Source organism: Fringilla coelebs (assembly GCF_963513975.1).
Source record: "Fringilla coelebs genome assembly, chromosome: 5".
In the NCBI taxonomy this organism is placed as follows: Eukaryota; Metazoa; Chordata; class Aves; order Passeriformes; family Fringillidae; genus Fringilla; species Fringilla coelebs.
In genome coordinates this window covers 24,137,152-24,152,250 of record NC_140033.1, presented here as the reverse complement: position 1 = coordinate 24,152,250, position 15,099 = coordinate 24,137,152, and the positions used below count along the sequence as shown (strand labels likewise).

The following is a 15,099-nucleotide window of genomic DNA, read 5'->3' as shown; positions in this document are numbered from 1 at the left end:
GTGCCATCTCACCCGTGCCATGAGGGCTCTACACCACCCTGAATTACTGTACTGCAGACCATAAACACCTCTATTCTTTACAGAATTGACAGACTTCTCTAATCGTGTGTGTTTGGAGCTGTGTTTAAGAAAGGGCTTTAGCTTCAGGACAGCATTTAGGTTGATGTTTAACACTTTGCTTCAAGATCATGCTAAAGGCCCATCCCTGGTGGAATGGGAAGAAAGGCTTGTGCTTTCCTGAGCTGAAGGCATACAGAGGAAGAGGAGATTTTAACTGTCCCACGTAAATGAGAAAACAGGTTCAGTGACAGCTCCCTGGCCTTGACATGAGGCACATAGTCACTCCTAATCTGGATAGCACCAGTCTTTAATGGGTTTGGCAGCTTTGTCTTGGTTTACATGAACTGAATGTTTCATCTACTAAGTTTGAGGGCACCAAAATTTTGAATCCAGAGTTCTGACTTCCTGTAGCACCGTCCTGAAGGAAGTCTGCCTTTGAAAGAGAGATACCTGTGATTCCTGGAATGTCAAGATAGAGGTGCTGCTGCAGCCTAGTAGATTTACTTCCTGGAATATCCTTTGAAGCAGTGGAGTAAGGAAAATGAAAGACACTTTTGTACTGTAAAGAGAGGGGGAGAGCAGTAAAAACAAAAATCCCTTTCTCAAGGGCTGTGATTCAAGTTTGGTGATCAACCCTGGACTCAGATGCTCCTTAAACTTGAAAGAATTTGTCTCTACTGCGTAGGTAGTGCACCAAGAAGAAAACAGGAGCTCTCCTCTGCTGAGGGATGGAATGGAACAGAATTATCATCTATTCCCACTGCCTTAGCACTTAGTAACTGTCGAGAAGTTAAAGCGTATTATCAAGGGCCTTTAAGACTTACAGGTTTGGGGCATCAATCACCTCTCTAGGAAGCCTGTTCCAGTGTTTAACCACCATCTTAGTAAAGAAATGCTTCCTGATGTCCAGTCTGAACCTCCCCAGTGTAGCTTTAAACCATTTCCACATGTTCTCTCACTGGGTCCCAAGGATAAGTAATCAGCTGCCCCTCAGCCTCCTCTCCAAACTAGACAAGCCCATGTTCCTGTCCACTCATCACAGGACATTCCTTTCAGCCCTTTCACCAGCTTTGTTGCCCCCCTCTGGATGCATTCATTCACCTTCACATCCTTCTTAAACTGTGGAGCCCAGAACTGCACACAGCATCCCAGTGAGGCTCCTCCAAAACTGAATAGGGTGGGATAAGCACCCCTTTTGCCCAGCTGGTGCTGATGCTGTGTTTGATCACCCCAGGATGGGGTTTGCCCTCTTGGCTGCCCGGGCACACACAGCTAACTCATGTTTATCCTGCTGGCAGTAGCCCCCTCAGATCTCTCTCTGTAGGGCTGCTCTGCAGCCATTCCTCTCCCAGTTTATACTTGTGCCTGGCATTGCTCCATCCCAGGTGCAGAATCTGACATTTGGATTGCTAAATTGCAGTTAAATACTGCCCAGTGTTCCAAACTATCAGATTTCTCTGCAAGTCCTCGTGTCCTCAAGAAAGTCAACAGCATTTCCCAGTTTGGTGTCATCAGCAGCTTTGCTAAGGGTGCATTTGACTCCTGCATCAGATCATTGCTGAATACATGGAAGAGAACTGTCCCTAGGACTGAGCCCTGAGGAGTACTGCTAATAGCAGTCACCAACCAGACATAGCCCCATTCACTACAACCCTTCAGCCATTCTTCAGTATGGTCACACTACAAAAGCAGCCCACACTCAGGACATTGTTAGCTGTGTAAACCCAGATGCTGGAAAAGCAGCATCTTGGAGTTTGTCGGTGGTTACTGTAGATATTTGCTTTTTTTGGCAATAGATCGGCTCCCCTACAAGGGAAACACAACTTTTAGAAAACCCCAAAACCTATATTATTATGTTTCTTCACACCCTAGGGATAAGGAAAATCAGCATACTCTGGGCAGGCTGAAGACTTGCACATATGCTTAGAGGTGTCCAGTGGGATGATGTCTGCAGTAACCACTGCCTCTGCCCCAAGCTACCCCACTAATCAGAGTTAGGCCCTTTATTTTCAATCATATGAGAATGAAGTAGCTTACTAGGGCGATCCAAATGCACTGCCTACTTAGTTTTTGGTTTCTATATGCGATTTTGCTGATGAGGGCTTCAGGGCAAAGTGAAGGGAAAAGGCACAAGGAGCTGGGTTGATCAGTGCAAGATAATAGACAAGCAAATTTCTGTCCTTCAGCTAAGGGTAGGCTAAAAGATTTTTCATCTAGTTAATTCTAAAAAAACAAAGAAGAGTCTCTCCAGTGTTTGATTTCACCCTTGCTGTAGGCTTTTATCATTCCCACATAAATGACATTTGCTATCCCATTGAGATCTATCTGGACTGCTCTTTACTTCTGAGACCTCTAAGGCTTTTGCTTTAGTCTGTGATTAATCTGTGAAGAGTATTAAATGTTTGCTTGTATGATTTGCATTGCAGGTGGGCCTTTTAGGAAGAACAGGTTCAGGAAAAAGCACTTTACTTTTTGCATTTTTAAGACTGCTGAATACAGAAGGGGATATCCAGATTGATGGAGTCTCCTGGAACACGGTCAGCGTGCAGCAATGGAGAAAAGCATTTGGAGTGATTCCTCAGGTAATGAGAATATTGAATATTTTTGTACCTTTGTTCTGTATCTGTACGTACATAGCTGCTTTTAAGGTGTTTGTTATGATATGCTGAGAAACAAAAAAAACACAGATTTTGTGAAAAGGGGAGTGGCATGGATGGGTGCAAGGATGCAATGATTCACAGCAAACTTTGCATTTTTAGGGTTTCTCTGCTGCTCCTACAAGAACTGCTCTAGAAATGGGAAGGTACAGCAGGCTCAAACAGAAGTGTTTACAGCCTGCTTATCCCTGCCTCTCTGAGACAGTTTGCATTTTGATTGAGGATAAGATAGTGCCACCTGAAGAAAAAAAAACACAATCAGTGTTCTCAGCTACTGTTTTCTGAAGCTCTACATCACATATTATCGTTAACATGTGGACACTGCACATTGTTTGTTTTCCCTGGCAGACTGGTAGCAAACATGTAAACCTAGGGCTCCTGAGTCTCTTGCCAATGTTCCTGCCACTGGACAGCATCTTGTATCAGTTACAGCTGTGGATTATCTGTCTGAAAAATGAACATTATTGTCCGCATACAGTAACACTAAAATGTGATTGCTCACTGTAAAGGTAGAAATGAAAACTGATGGAATGAACTGCAGAATTTTAACTCCTTTGTACTTTTGGTGTCAATCCTTACCAACAACACTGATACATGAATAATACATCTTGACCATCTCTTCTTTGACAGTTATACATCAGATAGTTCTTCAGTTTCCAAACATACACAATGTCCTCCATAACAGTGCTCATTCCTTTGGAAATCCTGTGATGGTGGCAGACTAATTCAAGTAACACTTGCTGGCAATCTTACCAACGAGTCGCTCGTCATATCAGGCGGCAGTAGGAGACTGACTGCAGATCAGCCTGCCACACTGTGAGGGGCCATGCAGCCTCTCCTGCCTTTATCCATCCATCCATCCTTGAGGGTGGCTACCAGCCCCAGAGACTGAAAAATATGGTTTGATCCCCAGTCACCTTGGATGATCTCCTCAGTGACACACCCACAAAGGAGTGGGCCGACCAAGGTGCCCAAGCAACCCCTTTTAACTGTTAGCTGTCAAACCCTAATTATGTGATTCCCCATCCTGTCCCCCAGTAAAGCTGTTTCCATCTTGTTGCTGTAAAGATTTGATGCGTTCCCTGATAGTTTCCCATCTGAGAAAGGTGGGTTTTGTCTTAGAAAGCTGGGGATTGTACGTGTAGTATGAAGCTGTTGTAGCAGTGACTACATGAGGAATTTTAAACTAGTTGGAGAGACTCTGGGACAGCCAGACAGTTAAACATAAAAATTCCCTAAGTTTTACAGCTTGGGTCACTGTTAAAAGACACTGAAATATTCATGCTGGAAGAAAAATGGCCTTGATTTTGCAAACACAAGGAGGACTCAGAATTCAATTTTTCTATGGGATGATCAGTTTTGATAGCTTCCCTACCAAATATGTTATTCCTTAGTAGCCCAAGTGCCAGTTATTTAGAGTAGGTATGCAAAGCAGGTACAACTCTCTTTTCTTTGTGCATTTCATGGTCTGAAATTTTCTAGAGGCAGCAATTTTTTAGCACTTTGACCTTGTCAGAACAGACTCTTTCTTCCCTGCCACGTTACACCTTTAACAAACCAAGCCTAACAGAGCGGTGTTGAGTCCACAGGTTGCATTAATTTCTTACCTGAGCTCTGCCAGTCACCCACTGCCTGCAGAGGTGAGGCTTGCTTGGCAAGCTGCCATTTGATAACTGACCTCTTGTCACCTCTTCTGTCCTCTCTTCAACATTTTCCTATCTATCTACTCCTTTAAACTTTCATTTCGTTATTACAGCTGGTTCAGTTCTGCGGAGTGATTGTTTCTTGCAAGTACGAAAAAACTCAGATCCCCCATTCAGATCTGAAAAAACTCAGATCCCCCATTCAGATCAAGGCATCTGTGCAGTGAATTGCATGTGCAGCTGCTTGCATTTAGTTTGGAGGACAGGTATGTTATACAGCTGTCTTCTGAAGCATGGCTGTACAGGATGAAGGATGCTTTTACCAGTAAGGTATGTCTGCACTGGAAAATTTTCCTATACAGCCAAGTATAAATTTCTGTATTGGAAAGGGCTTCCTTATCTGTCATAGTCACCTTTTTGTTCTCATCCTTTTGCCCTTTGGGATGTGGTTGCCCACCAGAATTTCTGTGTTCCATCTCCCATGTCCTTGGGAATGCATGGACTGAGAAGTAATCTGAATGCTTGGTAACAAGCAGTCTCATTGTCCCAGTGAAAATATGAAGGATAATTCTCATAGCTGAGCACTCACTATAGAGTCACTAGTGGTATAGAAAATATCATTCTGCAGCCATCAGCAAAATGCAAGAGACATTTATTATATGAGCATATAACTTGCCTTTCTGCTAGTGAGGTGCATTGTTAGTTCATTGTTAAAATTACACATTTAGTTCACATTTGAAAGTCCCTGATACATGGATCAATGCCAAATAATCCCAGCCCTCCATTCTCTGTAAGGTCATGAGAGTTGCCAGCCTGTTTGCATGCTTCAGCTCACAGCACTTGTCCCAAAGCCTTGGCAAAGAGCTGCACATTATTCCTCAAAAGTTCCCACATTCAGAACAAAATGAAGTTTTCAGCAGCACTTTCCCAGCAGGAAAGAGAAATTGCATATGCCACCCTGCCTTTCCCAGCAGAACAAAGGGAGTCATTTGTTCTTTGCCATTCGCCTAAAGCTTCAGAATGGAAAAAAGGTTGCCTTTCCTTTCCTGGGAGGCTCTCCTACAGCAACACCTGGATATTCACTGTTTCCAGGAGAGTCTTCGTCAACAAAAGGAGAATGGAGGCATGCTTCCTCCTGAAATTTTTCCAACATTCTCCTCTTCCTTAACCCTAAGTTTCCCAATTTAGTAGAAAAGAAGTGCTTTTCCACTGTGGGAACTTCACTAAAGCACAACCACATAGCACACACAGAGTCCTAAGACTCTGCTGTCTGCTCCATGCAGGCTGTGCTGGAATCACCTGCAGGGTGGTCAGAGATCACACTGAGCAGAAGAAAGGAAAACCCCTTGTTTTTTTCAGTATCTCAAATCTGGCTGTCATGCCTGGTAGAGGTGCGAAGAGTTAAATCATATAAAACATATTTCCTGAAGCACCCTCAAGGAAGTTCCTTGCTGTAGCTTCTCACATGTCTGTGCTGTCGAAGCACAGCCGGCCCAACATTGCTCCTACAGGCTGTTTGTCATTCTCCCAAAAACAATTGCTCCACTGACACCAGCTGTACTTTTGCACCTATTATCTCTTCTTCCTGGACAGGGTTTTCTGATGATTCTTCTGCAGGTATTTGTCCACTAGATTACCAGAGCAAGGATTTCCAGCTGCATTTGGTTTCAACACAGTAAGGCTTTTATGCATGGGTCCTCAAGCAGATTGCATCCTGAAGTATTTAATGGAGTCAGATTGAGGACATGCCACCAGAAATGTGTCTCTGAATGGAGAACAGGAGACCTGCAGTTGATTTCCAGTTAAAACAAGTATGAGAGTACTGAGACCCATGAGGCGCTGCTAGCTCTGAGGAAGGGGATGACTTCTGATGTTTTATTTAGTGTTATTCCATGCATCCTAGTGGATCTCACACTGTTTTCTACATGTAAATACTCCATATAGAGTTAAAATCAAGCTTAAAATGGAGAACAAGTTTTCTAGAGTTTGCAGGACTGCCAGCTGACAAAAAAAAAAAACAAACCTGTTTTGCTCCTTTATTTTACTGAAGTGAAATTTTGCAACTTTTGTCTTTGTAGTTCCAGTTTTTCAGCAGCTATCACATTCTGCTCATTGTATATGTCTGTCTCTGTCTGTCTGCCTCTAGCACTATTTCTCGTACCCTTCAGGCCTGCTTAATTTTGGAGGTCATGGCTGTTTGTGGTGTGCCAGCACACTCCTGCCTGGTGCAGCTGCTGAGCAGGGCCACTTCCCAAGGTGCTCCCACAGAGGGTCCTGCAGGGCACTGGGAAGAGGCAGCATCACCATGGTGGGGAGTGTCTGCTGCCTCAGACCTGTGCACAGAGCAGCTGGGGATGCTAGTTAACCATTCCATATGCTCGTGCTCATTTTGGGCACTCTATAAGTTGTTTTCTACATCATGGGTTCAGTGTTGCCAGGGGCACAGCACTTGTATTTACCAGTAAGCTCTATGGGAGGCAGATGTTTTGTCCCTAAAACACACTTAAGAAAACAAATCCTCAAACCTTGCATCTAATGCTAAAGCACTCACATAGTAACTTGATTTTGCTTCATGTTGATATTGCTGCTATAACACAGGCAAAGCAGAGGAGGCTACAAGGGGGTCATGCTGTTGTTACTCCTAACTTCTCTGTGCATGGAGCTGCTGCTCCAGCTGATGTTACATTTGTCCTCCAGCCCTGGAGCGTTGGGGGAGAAGAGTCCATGGATCTTGCTGAGGACCTGCACACAGGTTGCAGCAGCAGCTACTCACAACCAGGATACTCTTACTCCTTAGCAGCCTCTTGTCAGCTGATCCTTAACTCTTTTGTAAGCATTTCCTTAGGTACTCTGGGGTCTTGATTCTCCACATAAATTGCTTAGGAAGCTTATTGCCACACACACCAATACACAGAGGCTGTAGCCACTAATGGGGATTAATGCCCTTCAGAAGGGTTGAATTTGCAATATTTGGGGTGGCCAGAACATAAACATGACCATATTTATGTTTCTGAATGTTTTGCTTGTGGGTGGATGTCAGGTTTAAGAAACTGTTTGTTGTATAATCACACCCACTGTCATCCTGTGGGAATTTGAACAAGTGACCAAGAAGGAAATTATTCCAGATTTGCTTCCAGTCTACCCAGCCATCCATTCACTCTTCCAATTCTCTCCTTATTTCTACTTCTTCCATATTTATGAACAATGTAAGTCCTTCATATTCTCTTTTGGGTGTTTTTATTTCACTTTAGACTTCAAGTTTTTAAGAATGTGGAGAGATTTGTTTCTGCTTCTCTTCAAGCAGACCCTTAACTGCCCAGGTGACTCATATGGTATTTACTTAAGTGACCCCTATATGGTTTCTAATGAGCTGGGAGGAAGGAGGTGTTGAAATGGAGAAGTACCAGAATTCAGGACAATGAAATATTTACTTTGTGGGGATGAAAAACCAACTCTGCTTTTGGGAATAGCTTGCTTTTAGTGCCCTGCTTCTTGAAAGCACAGTTATTAGAAATAGCAGCAGCTTCAGAGGAAAGTTGTACCCCTTGTTACTCTGCCTGGTGCACTTCAGCAGGAATGTTATTCAGCCCTATCTTTTTTAGAACTGGTTTGTTTAGTTAACTATTCTTTAGCACTGAGAAATGAAAACATGCATTCCATTAGTTAAATGTATGGGGCTCACAGTGTGAGCAAACCCACGTATGACACTGTTTCCACAGCATTGCTGTTTCCACCACACCCACTCTTTGGAGGAACCTAATCCTGCTGCAAATATGTAACCCCACTCATGCCACCTAAGCAGTGCAGGGCATGGGGAAAGGACTAGGCTGTACTTCACTGAAGCTTTCACTATTATTAACAATAGCAATTATAAGGGAAAGAGTCTACTCTTTCACTGTTGTCTCTACAAAAATTAATTCAGTGATTAATTTTTAGCTGAATGTGGTTCTGCACCTCTGTCAGTGCATTGTTTGCCATGTGCTGAAGGTATCATTGCACTTAAATCCACCCCATTTGGCGCACAGCACCACAGTGCAGCTGCTTTTCTCCTCTGGTTTCTTGAATTAGTTATTTCCTTCTCTTTTACACCAAATATGTTGGCAATGGCACGCATATCTTAATCGAGCAAATTAATTAATGTAATTTATTTTCCTCTGCAATGTTTACACTTTTAATTAATCATAATTAAACGATTAATGTAAATGCGTGTATAAATCACTTTGAAATCTGATGAAAGAATGCCAAGTTCCCAGGTTGGGTCAGATGGAAATCGTGGTAGATAGGCCAAACTCAGAGAGCACTTGCTAAGTGTATTCTCTCTGTTATTTTCTGCTGGTACAGCTAGTCCTTCTCTACTTTTGGTATTTGATTATCAAGACTCCAGGAACTTACGTGGCTGTGAATCACTGGCATTTCAACACATTCTCTCTAAATAAATACTTTGTTTAGGAAGACGGGAGAAAATAATTGTCTCAATTTTTTCCCCTTGGTATTTGTTGTGTACGTACACAGAAAGAGAAAGCAAATGGTAATATTTCTCAACAAGGCACTTAAATTCTTTGAGAGCAAGTTCTCCCTGATACAAGCAGCGGGTGTATCTTACAGCTTAGAAAAAACCAGTTTCTTAAATGTCCTACAGCCTCAGTGTCCCTTGAAGAATCTAATTTCTCTCAGAATCCACCCCATGTAAAAAGAGATTCAACAAATATTTAATTTTGTCTGAGTCACTGCTTCTTGAGCCACAAAACGTGTATCTAAGGTATGATGGCTGAAATCTGCTTGCCTGAATTGATGGGGAAAGCAGAATGGAGTAGTAAACTTCAGCTGGAGAAGGGCGTGTTCTCTCTCGGTGCCAGGAAATGTGCATCCTCCTCATCTCCTGCAGCGGAAGCGGGGCAGGGGCAGAGCGTGCAGCCAGCACAGCCCGCAGTGTCCGGCGGGGAAACTCACCCAGAGGGCTGGGGCTGCTGCAGCCATGCTGTCACCGTTCAGCCCTGTGACAGTGGCACAGGGACTGGGACACGGTGAAATGCCAGGGAACAGAATGATGCTGAAACGTGTGTTTGGCTACCGTTTTTTAGAAGAAGAAATTAATTGATGAAAAGCAACTTAGCACAACGTCCCTGAATTTTGACAAATAAACTATAGTTTTTCCTCTAAGCAAAATTGTGGAAACACACACTTTAGGTTGATAATTTTCTTTTGGTATGTTTGAATATGTTTCACATAGTCAAGAATCAAAGACACTTTAAAATGTTTATTTCAAAATGAAAATGCAGGAAATACTTTATTCTGAAAGCTGCTGAAATCTGGGGTTTGCTGGTCTTCCGACAAGTTTGGCTAAGATTTTCTTCAGATAATTGCCAAAATCTCTAATATATAAGAATTTTCAAAATCACTTTTTTTGGGAACAATATTTAAAAAAAAAGCACCCCTGCAGTTAGCTCCATCTGGTAATTGCAGAAGGTTATTCTTTTATCTGTGTGCTTCACAATTTCCAATGCTTTATACAATGTTTCAGGCTATCTATCTACCTGTGTCTGTATGTCTTTTTTCTTGCAGAAAGTGTTCATATTTTCTGGAAGTTTTCGGATGAATTTGGATCCTTATGGGCAGTGGAATGATGAAGAAATATGGAAAGTTGCAGAGGAGGTAAAGCTGTTCAGTGTTATTTGTCTCCCTCTGGTGATGTGGTTACAGCAGGGTGCAGTGTAGGTCTAATCATTGTCATATTTTACATTTATGTAGAATCTTAGGAAAAAATGCAGGGGAAAGGTCATGCTGTGCTACAAACCATATCTATTATGTTTTATATAAATAGTTATTTCAATTCTCAGGCCAATGGGAAGCCAGCTGGGAGGAGCTCTCTCTGACAAGGCATTCAGGCTTTTGTTCTACTTGTGTCATGGAGCTTCCTGTGTCATGGAAAATAAGAGTCATGGAATGTTAGAATTCCTGACCTGAAGTTGTCTTCTAATATTTTGTTGAGTTATCCACAACTTTTTTTTTTCCAATTCCCAAGCTGAGGGGCCAGATTCTGTTTCCATGCTGCACAGGCGCCACACATGGCAGTTGTCAGGTGCCACCTCTTGGCTCTGACAGTGCTTCATGGGTTGCAGAGGTGTCCATAAGGCCCAGGAAAAGTCAGGTGAGCATTACAGGAGGGAAAGGGCTGCAGCCCAGAAAGTGGGTACCTTTTCCCAAGGTAGAGATGACCTAATTAATACAGACCTAAGCACACATTGGTGCCACTTTCCTTCATTGCAAGTCTCAAGTATCAAAAAATGCTTACAGTTGTGGGACTTAATCTGAAAGCTTCCTCCTTTCCCATCCAGGAGGTTAACTCTGCCTCTGCTTGCTTTCTTGGGTTTTTCTAATTCCTTCCCTATATTTGGAAAAGAGGAAAGTAGACATGTTCTATGAGTAATTTACCGTCAAATGAAAGTATCGAGACATTTTTGTTTAGATGATGTGACCGCAGCTTTTCAGACAGGCCTAGTGGAGGCAACAGCATGCTCAGTGCTGTTTCTCTGCTTCCCTGAGGCTCAGGAAAAAATTTAGTGTGGATCAAAATCCTCTTTCTTGAAGAAGATAAGCTCTCCTGCTTTGGAGGATTGTTCCCAGTGTATGTTGGAATTGAGCTTGGGATTTTAAAGAGCTAAACCTCGTTTACAATGGTGTGAAAAAAAATTTATTTTGAAGTGTTTATCATTAAAGAGTTGGGCAAATCTGTATTTGATACTGAGGTTTCCATTGCACAAGCAAGAATGCAAAGCAAATAAAAAAAGAAAGAGCTGTAATGCTTTTTACTAGGAGTGATTGGATTGTTTACCAAGTTCATGCTCTTGAAGCCTGGCTCAGCAGTGAGTCAGTGTAATTTTGGGAGCACGGCACAGAAATGAGCTGTCAGCTTATTCCAGACCCATGTTGACTGCTGAGGATTTAGAGGATCCTCCTGAGATCAGCATCAGCTTTTTACACTCCTTGCAATCAACTGCAGAGAACAAGGCCTTTTCTGATGTTGCATTTTTTATTGCCCCCATATTTCAGCACCTGAATCTGTCAGACTTGTGTCGACTTGTGAGCTTAAGTCTTATTCCTGAAGTCAGCTGTCTGAACCCTATGGGTACATGGAGAGACCTTGTGCAGTTTTAAGAAGAAAGGACCTTTTCCATCCATTGAATGCAAAATTTCATTAAGGACACAACATGTGTTCAAAAGAGAATGAGGAACAAATTTGCATGAAAATTAAAGCACGAGCTCTCCAGAAACACAACACATATACCCATACACCACAGTTCAATATTGTTTCCGTGCAAAGTGAAAACACTTTGTAGGAATTCCAATTTTTTGTTTTCCCTGGGATGCAAATTAGTTGCAGATCAGTAATATTTAAAAAATCTAAGGGAGGTGGCCTTTTTAAATTTTTGGAGTTTCATTACATTTTTAGAGTGTTTTATATATTTCCTAGTTTTCATATTTTGTAAAAATATCTCTTGGAAAAAATATCTCTTGAAACTCTGCTGATAAGGCCAAGGACCACAGTAGGTTTGGATCTGTGGAAGATGGAAAACTTTGCCTGGAGGTGTAAATCTCCCAAGGAGAGTAAACAGAAGCACTGGAAGAAACAGTCAGAGAACATCTCCTGGGCTGGACTCTGATTTCTGGTCCAAAGGCAGCAGCTTCAATTGGCATGGGCACCTCTCTAAACACTTGGTCACCAGTGCCAGAGGGAAGCCCCTCGTGCCCCTAGTATAACCAAAGTGTACAAGACTTTTAGGGCAATAAAAGAAGAACCTGGAAACACTGTTAGGGCCGTGAAGACAGTGGCCATGGTGACTGGGGTTATTTTCTGTTGCTATAATGTAGCATATAAATTTTGGTCACTTATTTTTAAACTCCTAGTAACCAAAAAGGCCCGTTTTCTTTTCAAAAATCACTTTCCGTAACTTTTACAAAGATGTAAATGATTACCACAGTCAGCAGTAATTATGTCTTGCAAACTTTTTGTGTCCTTTTTTTCTCTGGCAGGTTGGGCTGAAGTCTGTAATAGAGCAATTTCCAGGCAAGCTTGATTTTGTTCTGGTGGATGGAGGCTGTGTCCTCAGTCATGGCCACAAGCAGCTGATGTGCCTTGCCCGGTCAGTTCTCAGCAAAGCTAAAATTTTGCTGCTCGATGAACCAAGTGCTCACCTGGACCCTGTGTATGTTTTGTTCATTTGTTCTGTTTTCTAATATGGAATAAGAAACCCCATGAGGCAGCACCATCTAAAGAGATCTTTTGTAACTTGTCTGGCCTATTACTAAGCCTGATTTCAGTAATGCGTGTTGGTAATTCTGTGCAAGGGGTCAGGGAAGCCTGGTTACAGCCTTTCCTCTATGGCTGATAGGTACTTTGACAGCAGAGGTGCAGCTGAGGCACCGCAGAGCTGTGTCCCTGAGTGAAGCTCTACAACCCACAGCCAGGCTGTTACACATGTGTGTTATGGGCCTGTGCAGTTATGGGCATGCACTGTTGCATTGTTTGTTTGCCTTTCAGAACTTCCCAAGTGATCAGGAAGACCCTGAAGCACGCATTTGCCAACTGCACGGTGATACTCTCCGAGCACAGGCTGGAGGCGATGCTGGAATGCCAGAGATTTTTGGTGAGCATTTCTCATAGGCTCACTTACTGTTCTCTCACCACATTTGATTAACATGCCAAACACACCAAGTGGAAATAATGTTTTCTGGATTGATGGGAGTCATTCAGGGCAGTTGAACAACTTACCCACTGGCAGAACCGCAGCAGGCTCCTGTTTGCTCCTTCACCTGATCTGTGACAGACATCTGTGTTCAGATGAGCTGGGTCATGTTCTGGAGGAGCAAGAAGGAAAGTTTCAACCAGAAGGAAAGTTGTGTAGGTTATCCAGCTGCTGATCCAGGTGCCTTATATTTTTGATTGGCTCAGGAGATTCAAAAAGTCTCAGCATCTCACAGAGTTTTACAATTGCAAATGCAGAATCAACTGCACTTGAGCAATAGGAGGCTGCATGGGGAAGAGGAGTTTCCTAGTATGTGATGGTCAGAATTGCTGATTTCTTTAAACAAGCCATGTAAATACTCCTTTTACATGTCATCAAGGGGACAAATTACTGGAGTCCTGGGGTATTTCCTTTGTTACATAAAAATGGTTAGTAAAGAAAAAACAAGGTATGCAAATTGTTCTTAAGGTTCTTCTCTCTGTATTTTTTTCACTCTTCTATGAGAGGGCATCTAAATTTTATTAGCAGAACAAAACACGGTTTTTGATGTCTATTTGATTAGGTTCATTAGCACAGCAGGAATTGGGTGCATTAGCATGGAGAAACACTGTCTGGAGTTAAAGCAGGCTAGTCAGCAGGGAGGTTGTACATCCTTTTGGATGTGCTGCTCCTCAATGTGTGCTGGGCTCAGCCTTGCCCCCAGCAGGCAGACAGCCTCACCTCTGAAAAGGCTTCCCACCCTCCAGACCACATTTTAGCAACAGAGATGCTAAAAGTTCTCTCCTGTCAGACCTGTGCCCTTACCAGATATGCTGACATTGCAGTGCCAGCAAAGGAGCCTGATTTTATCTTGGCTCCTACCTGACAGGGAGACTGGCACAACCCTACAGGGTAAATTTGTCTCCTTCAAACAGAGGTGAGCAGTGCTTCCTTGTTTGGTGAGAAGAAAGCAAAGAAAGGCTGGCACTTTGATGGCAGCCTTGTCTCTCTCCTTGTGATATAAAAATTAACGCTTTCTTAACTGGGCGGTCTACAGTGCCAGGGAAATGCCAGGATACTGGGAGACTTCAATAAAGGGACTCAGAGGTAAACCAAGTCACAAGGAGAAACCAGTCAGTGCAGCAGCACTTTGTAATTTGGGTAATAGGCACCTTTTCCATGTGTTCAAATTTTAATTCATGTTTTTGTGGTTTTAATTAGAAACTGCAGACTAGAAATTAGAAATTGTAAATTGGGCTTTTTCTGTTGGAAGATGTTTGCCATGTCTTCATGTCTCTTCCATGCTCCATTAGTTGCATTAGCTGAATTCTGTCAGCATCACCACTGCTCATCTGATGGAGTGCTGTTTCTCCAGGTGATCGAGGACAATACACTGAGGCAGTATGAATCCATTCAGAAGCTGCTGAATGAGAAGAGCTCCTTCAGGCAGGCCATCAGTCACGCTGCGCGCCTAAAGCTCCTGCCAGCACACCACAGAAACTCCAGCAAACGTAAACCCCGACCCCAAATCACTGCCTTGCAGGAGGAGACAGAGGAAGAAGTGCAGGAGACAAGACTGTGAGATGCTATGTAGAGACCTTTGTGGAGTGAATGGTCAGCAGTGCCCCATTTTGACAGGACCAGCACTTCTGAAACTGCCTCAGCCATGCACAAATTCAGCCTTCCCAGAGGTGTTTACCGAAGCGACCGCATGAGCACGTGGGAATTGCTTCCCTTCTGTGGTTAATCATGTGCATGTTAGCACACTCTTTGAGGTTTTGCCACTTATAGTGGTGAAACCAGATTTCCTTTGGAAAGCTGCTCTGATTGGAAACAAACGAGATGGCAAGCAGAAGTAACCTGCCTAGCCTGACATAATTGTTTCAGAAAACTTTTAGAAAGGTTCTTGCTGGGGTGAGAGGACTAGACAGCAGGAAGAATGTGAAAAAAAAAAAAATCAAATCTGGGTGGAAAATAGAAAAATCAGTATGTAAAAAACTTCTGTGGATTCACTTC

At 42.9% G+C, this 15,099-nt stretch overlaps 1 protein-coding gene across 1 annotated transcript in view; it reads left to right on the top strand.

The window, feature by feature from the left end:
* Positions 1–14,719, top strand: part of CFTR (CF transmembrane conductance regulator) — a gene marked incomplete at its 5' end in the record, with an annotated part of 86,408 nt that extends 71,689 nt beyond the window's left edge. The window contains 5 exons of the mRNA XM_084205922.1: positions 2,487–2,642; positions 9,923–10,012; positions 12,392–12,564; positions 12,900–13,005; positions 14,459–14,719. Of these exons, the coding sequence (XP_084062048.1) occupies positions 2,487–2,642; positions 9,923–10,012; positions 12,392–12,564; positions 12,900–13,005; positions 14,459–14,665 (732 nt within the window). The 3' untranslated portion in view covers positions 14,666–14,719. The remainder of the gene's footprint in view (positions 1–2,486; positions 2,643–9,922; positions 10,013–12,391; positions 12,565–12,899; positions 13,006–14,458) is intronic.
* Positions 14,720–15,099: the final 380 nt, after the last annotated feature.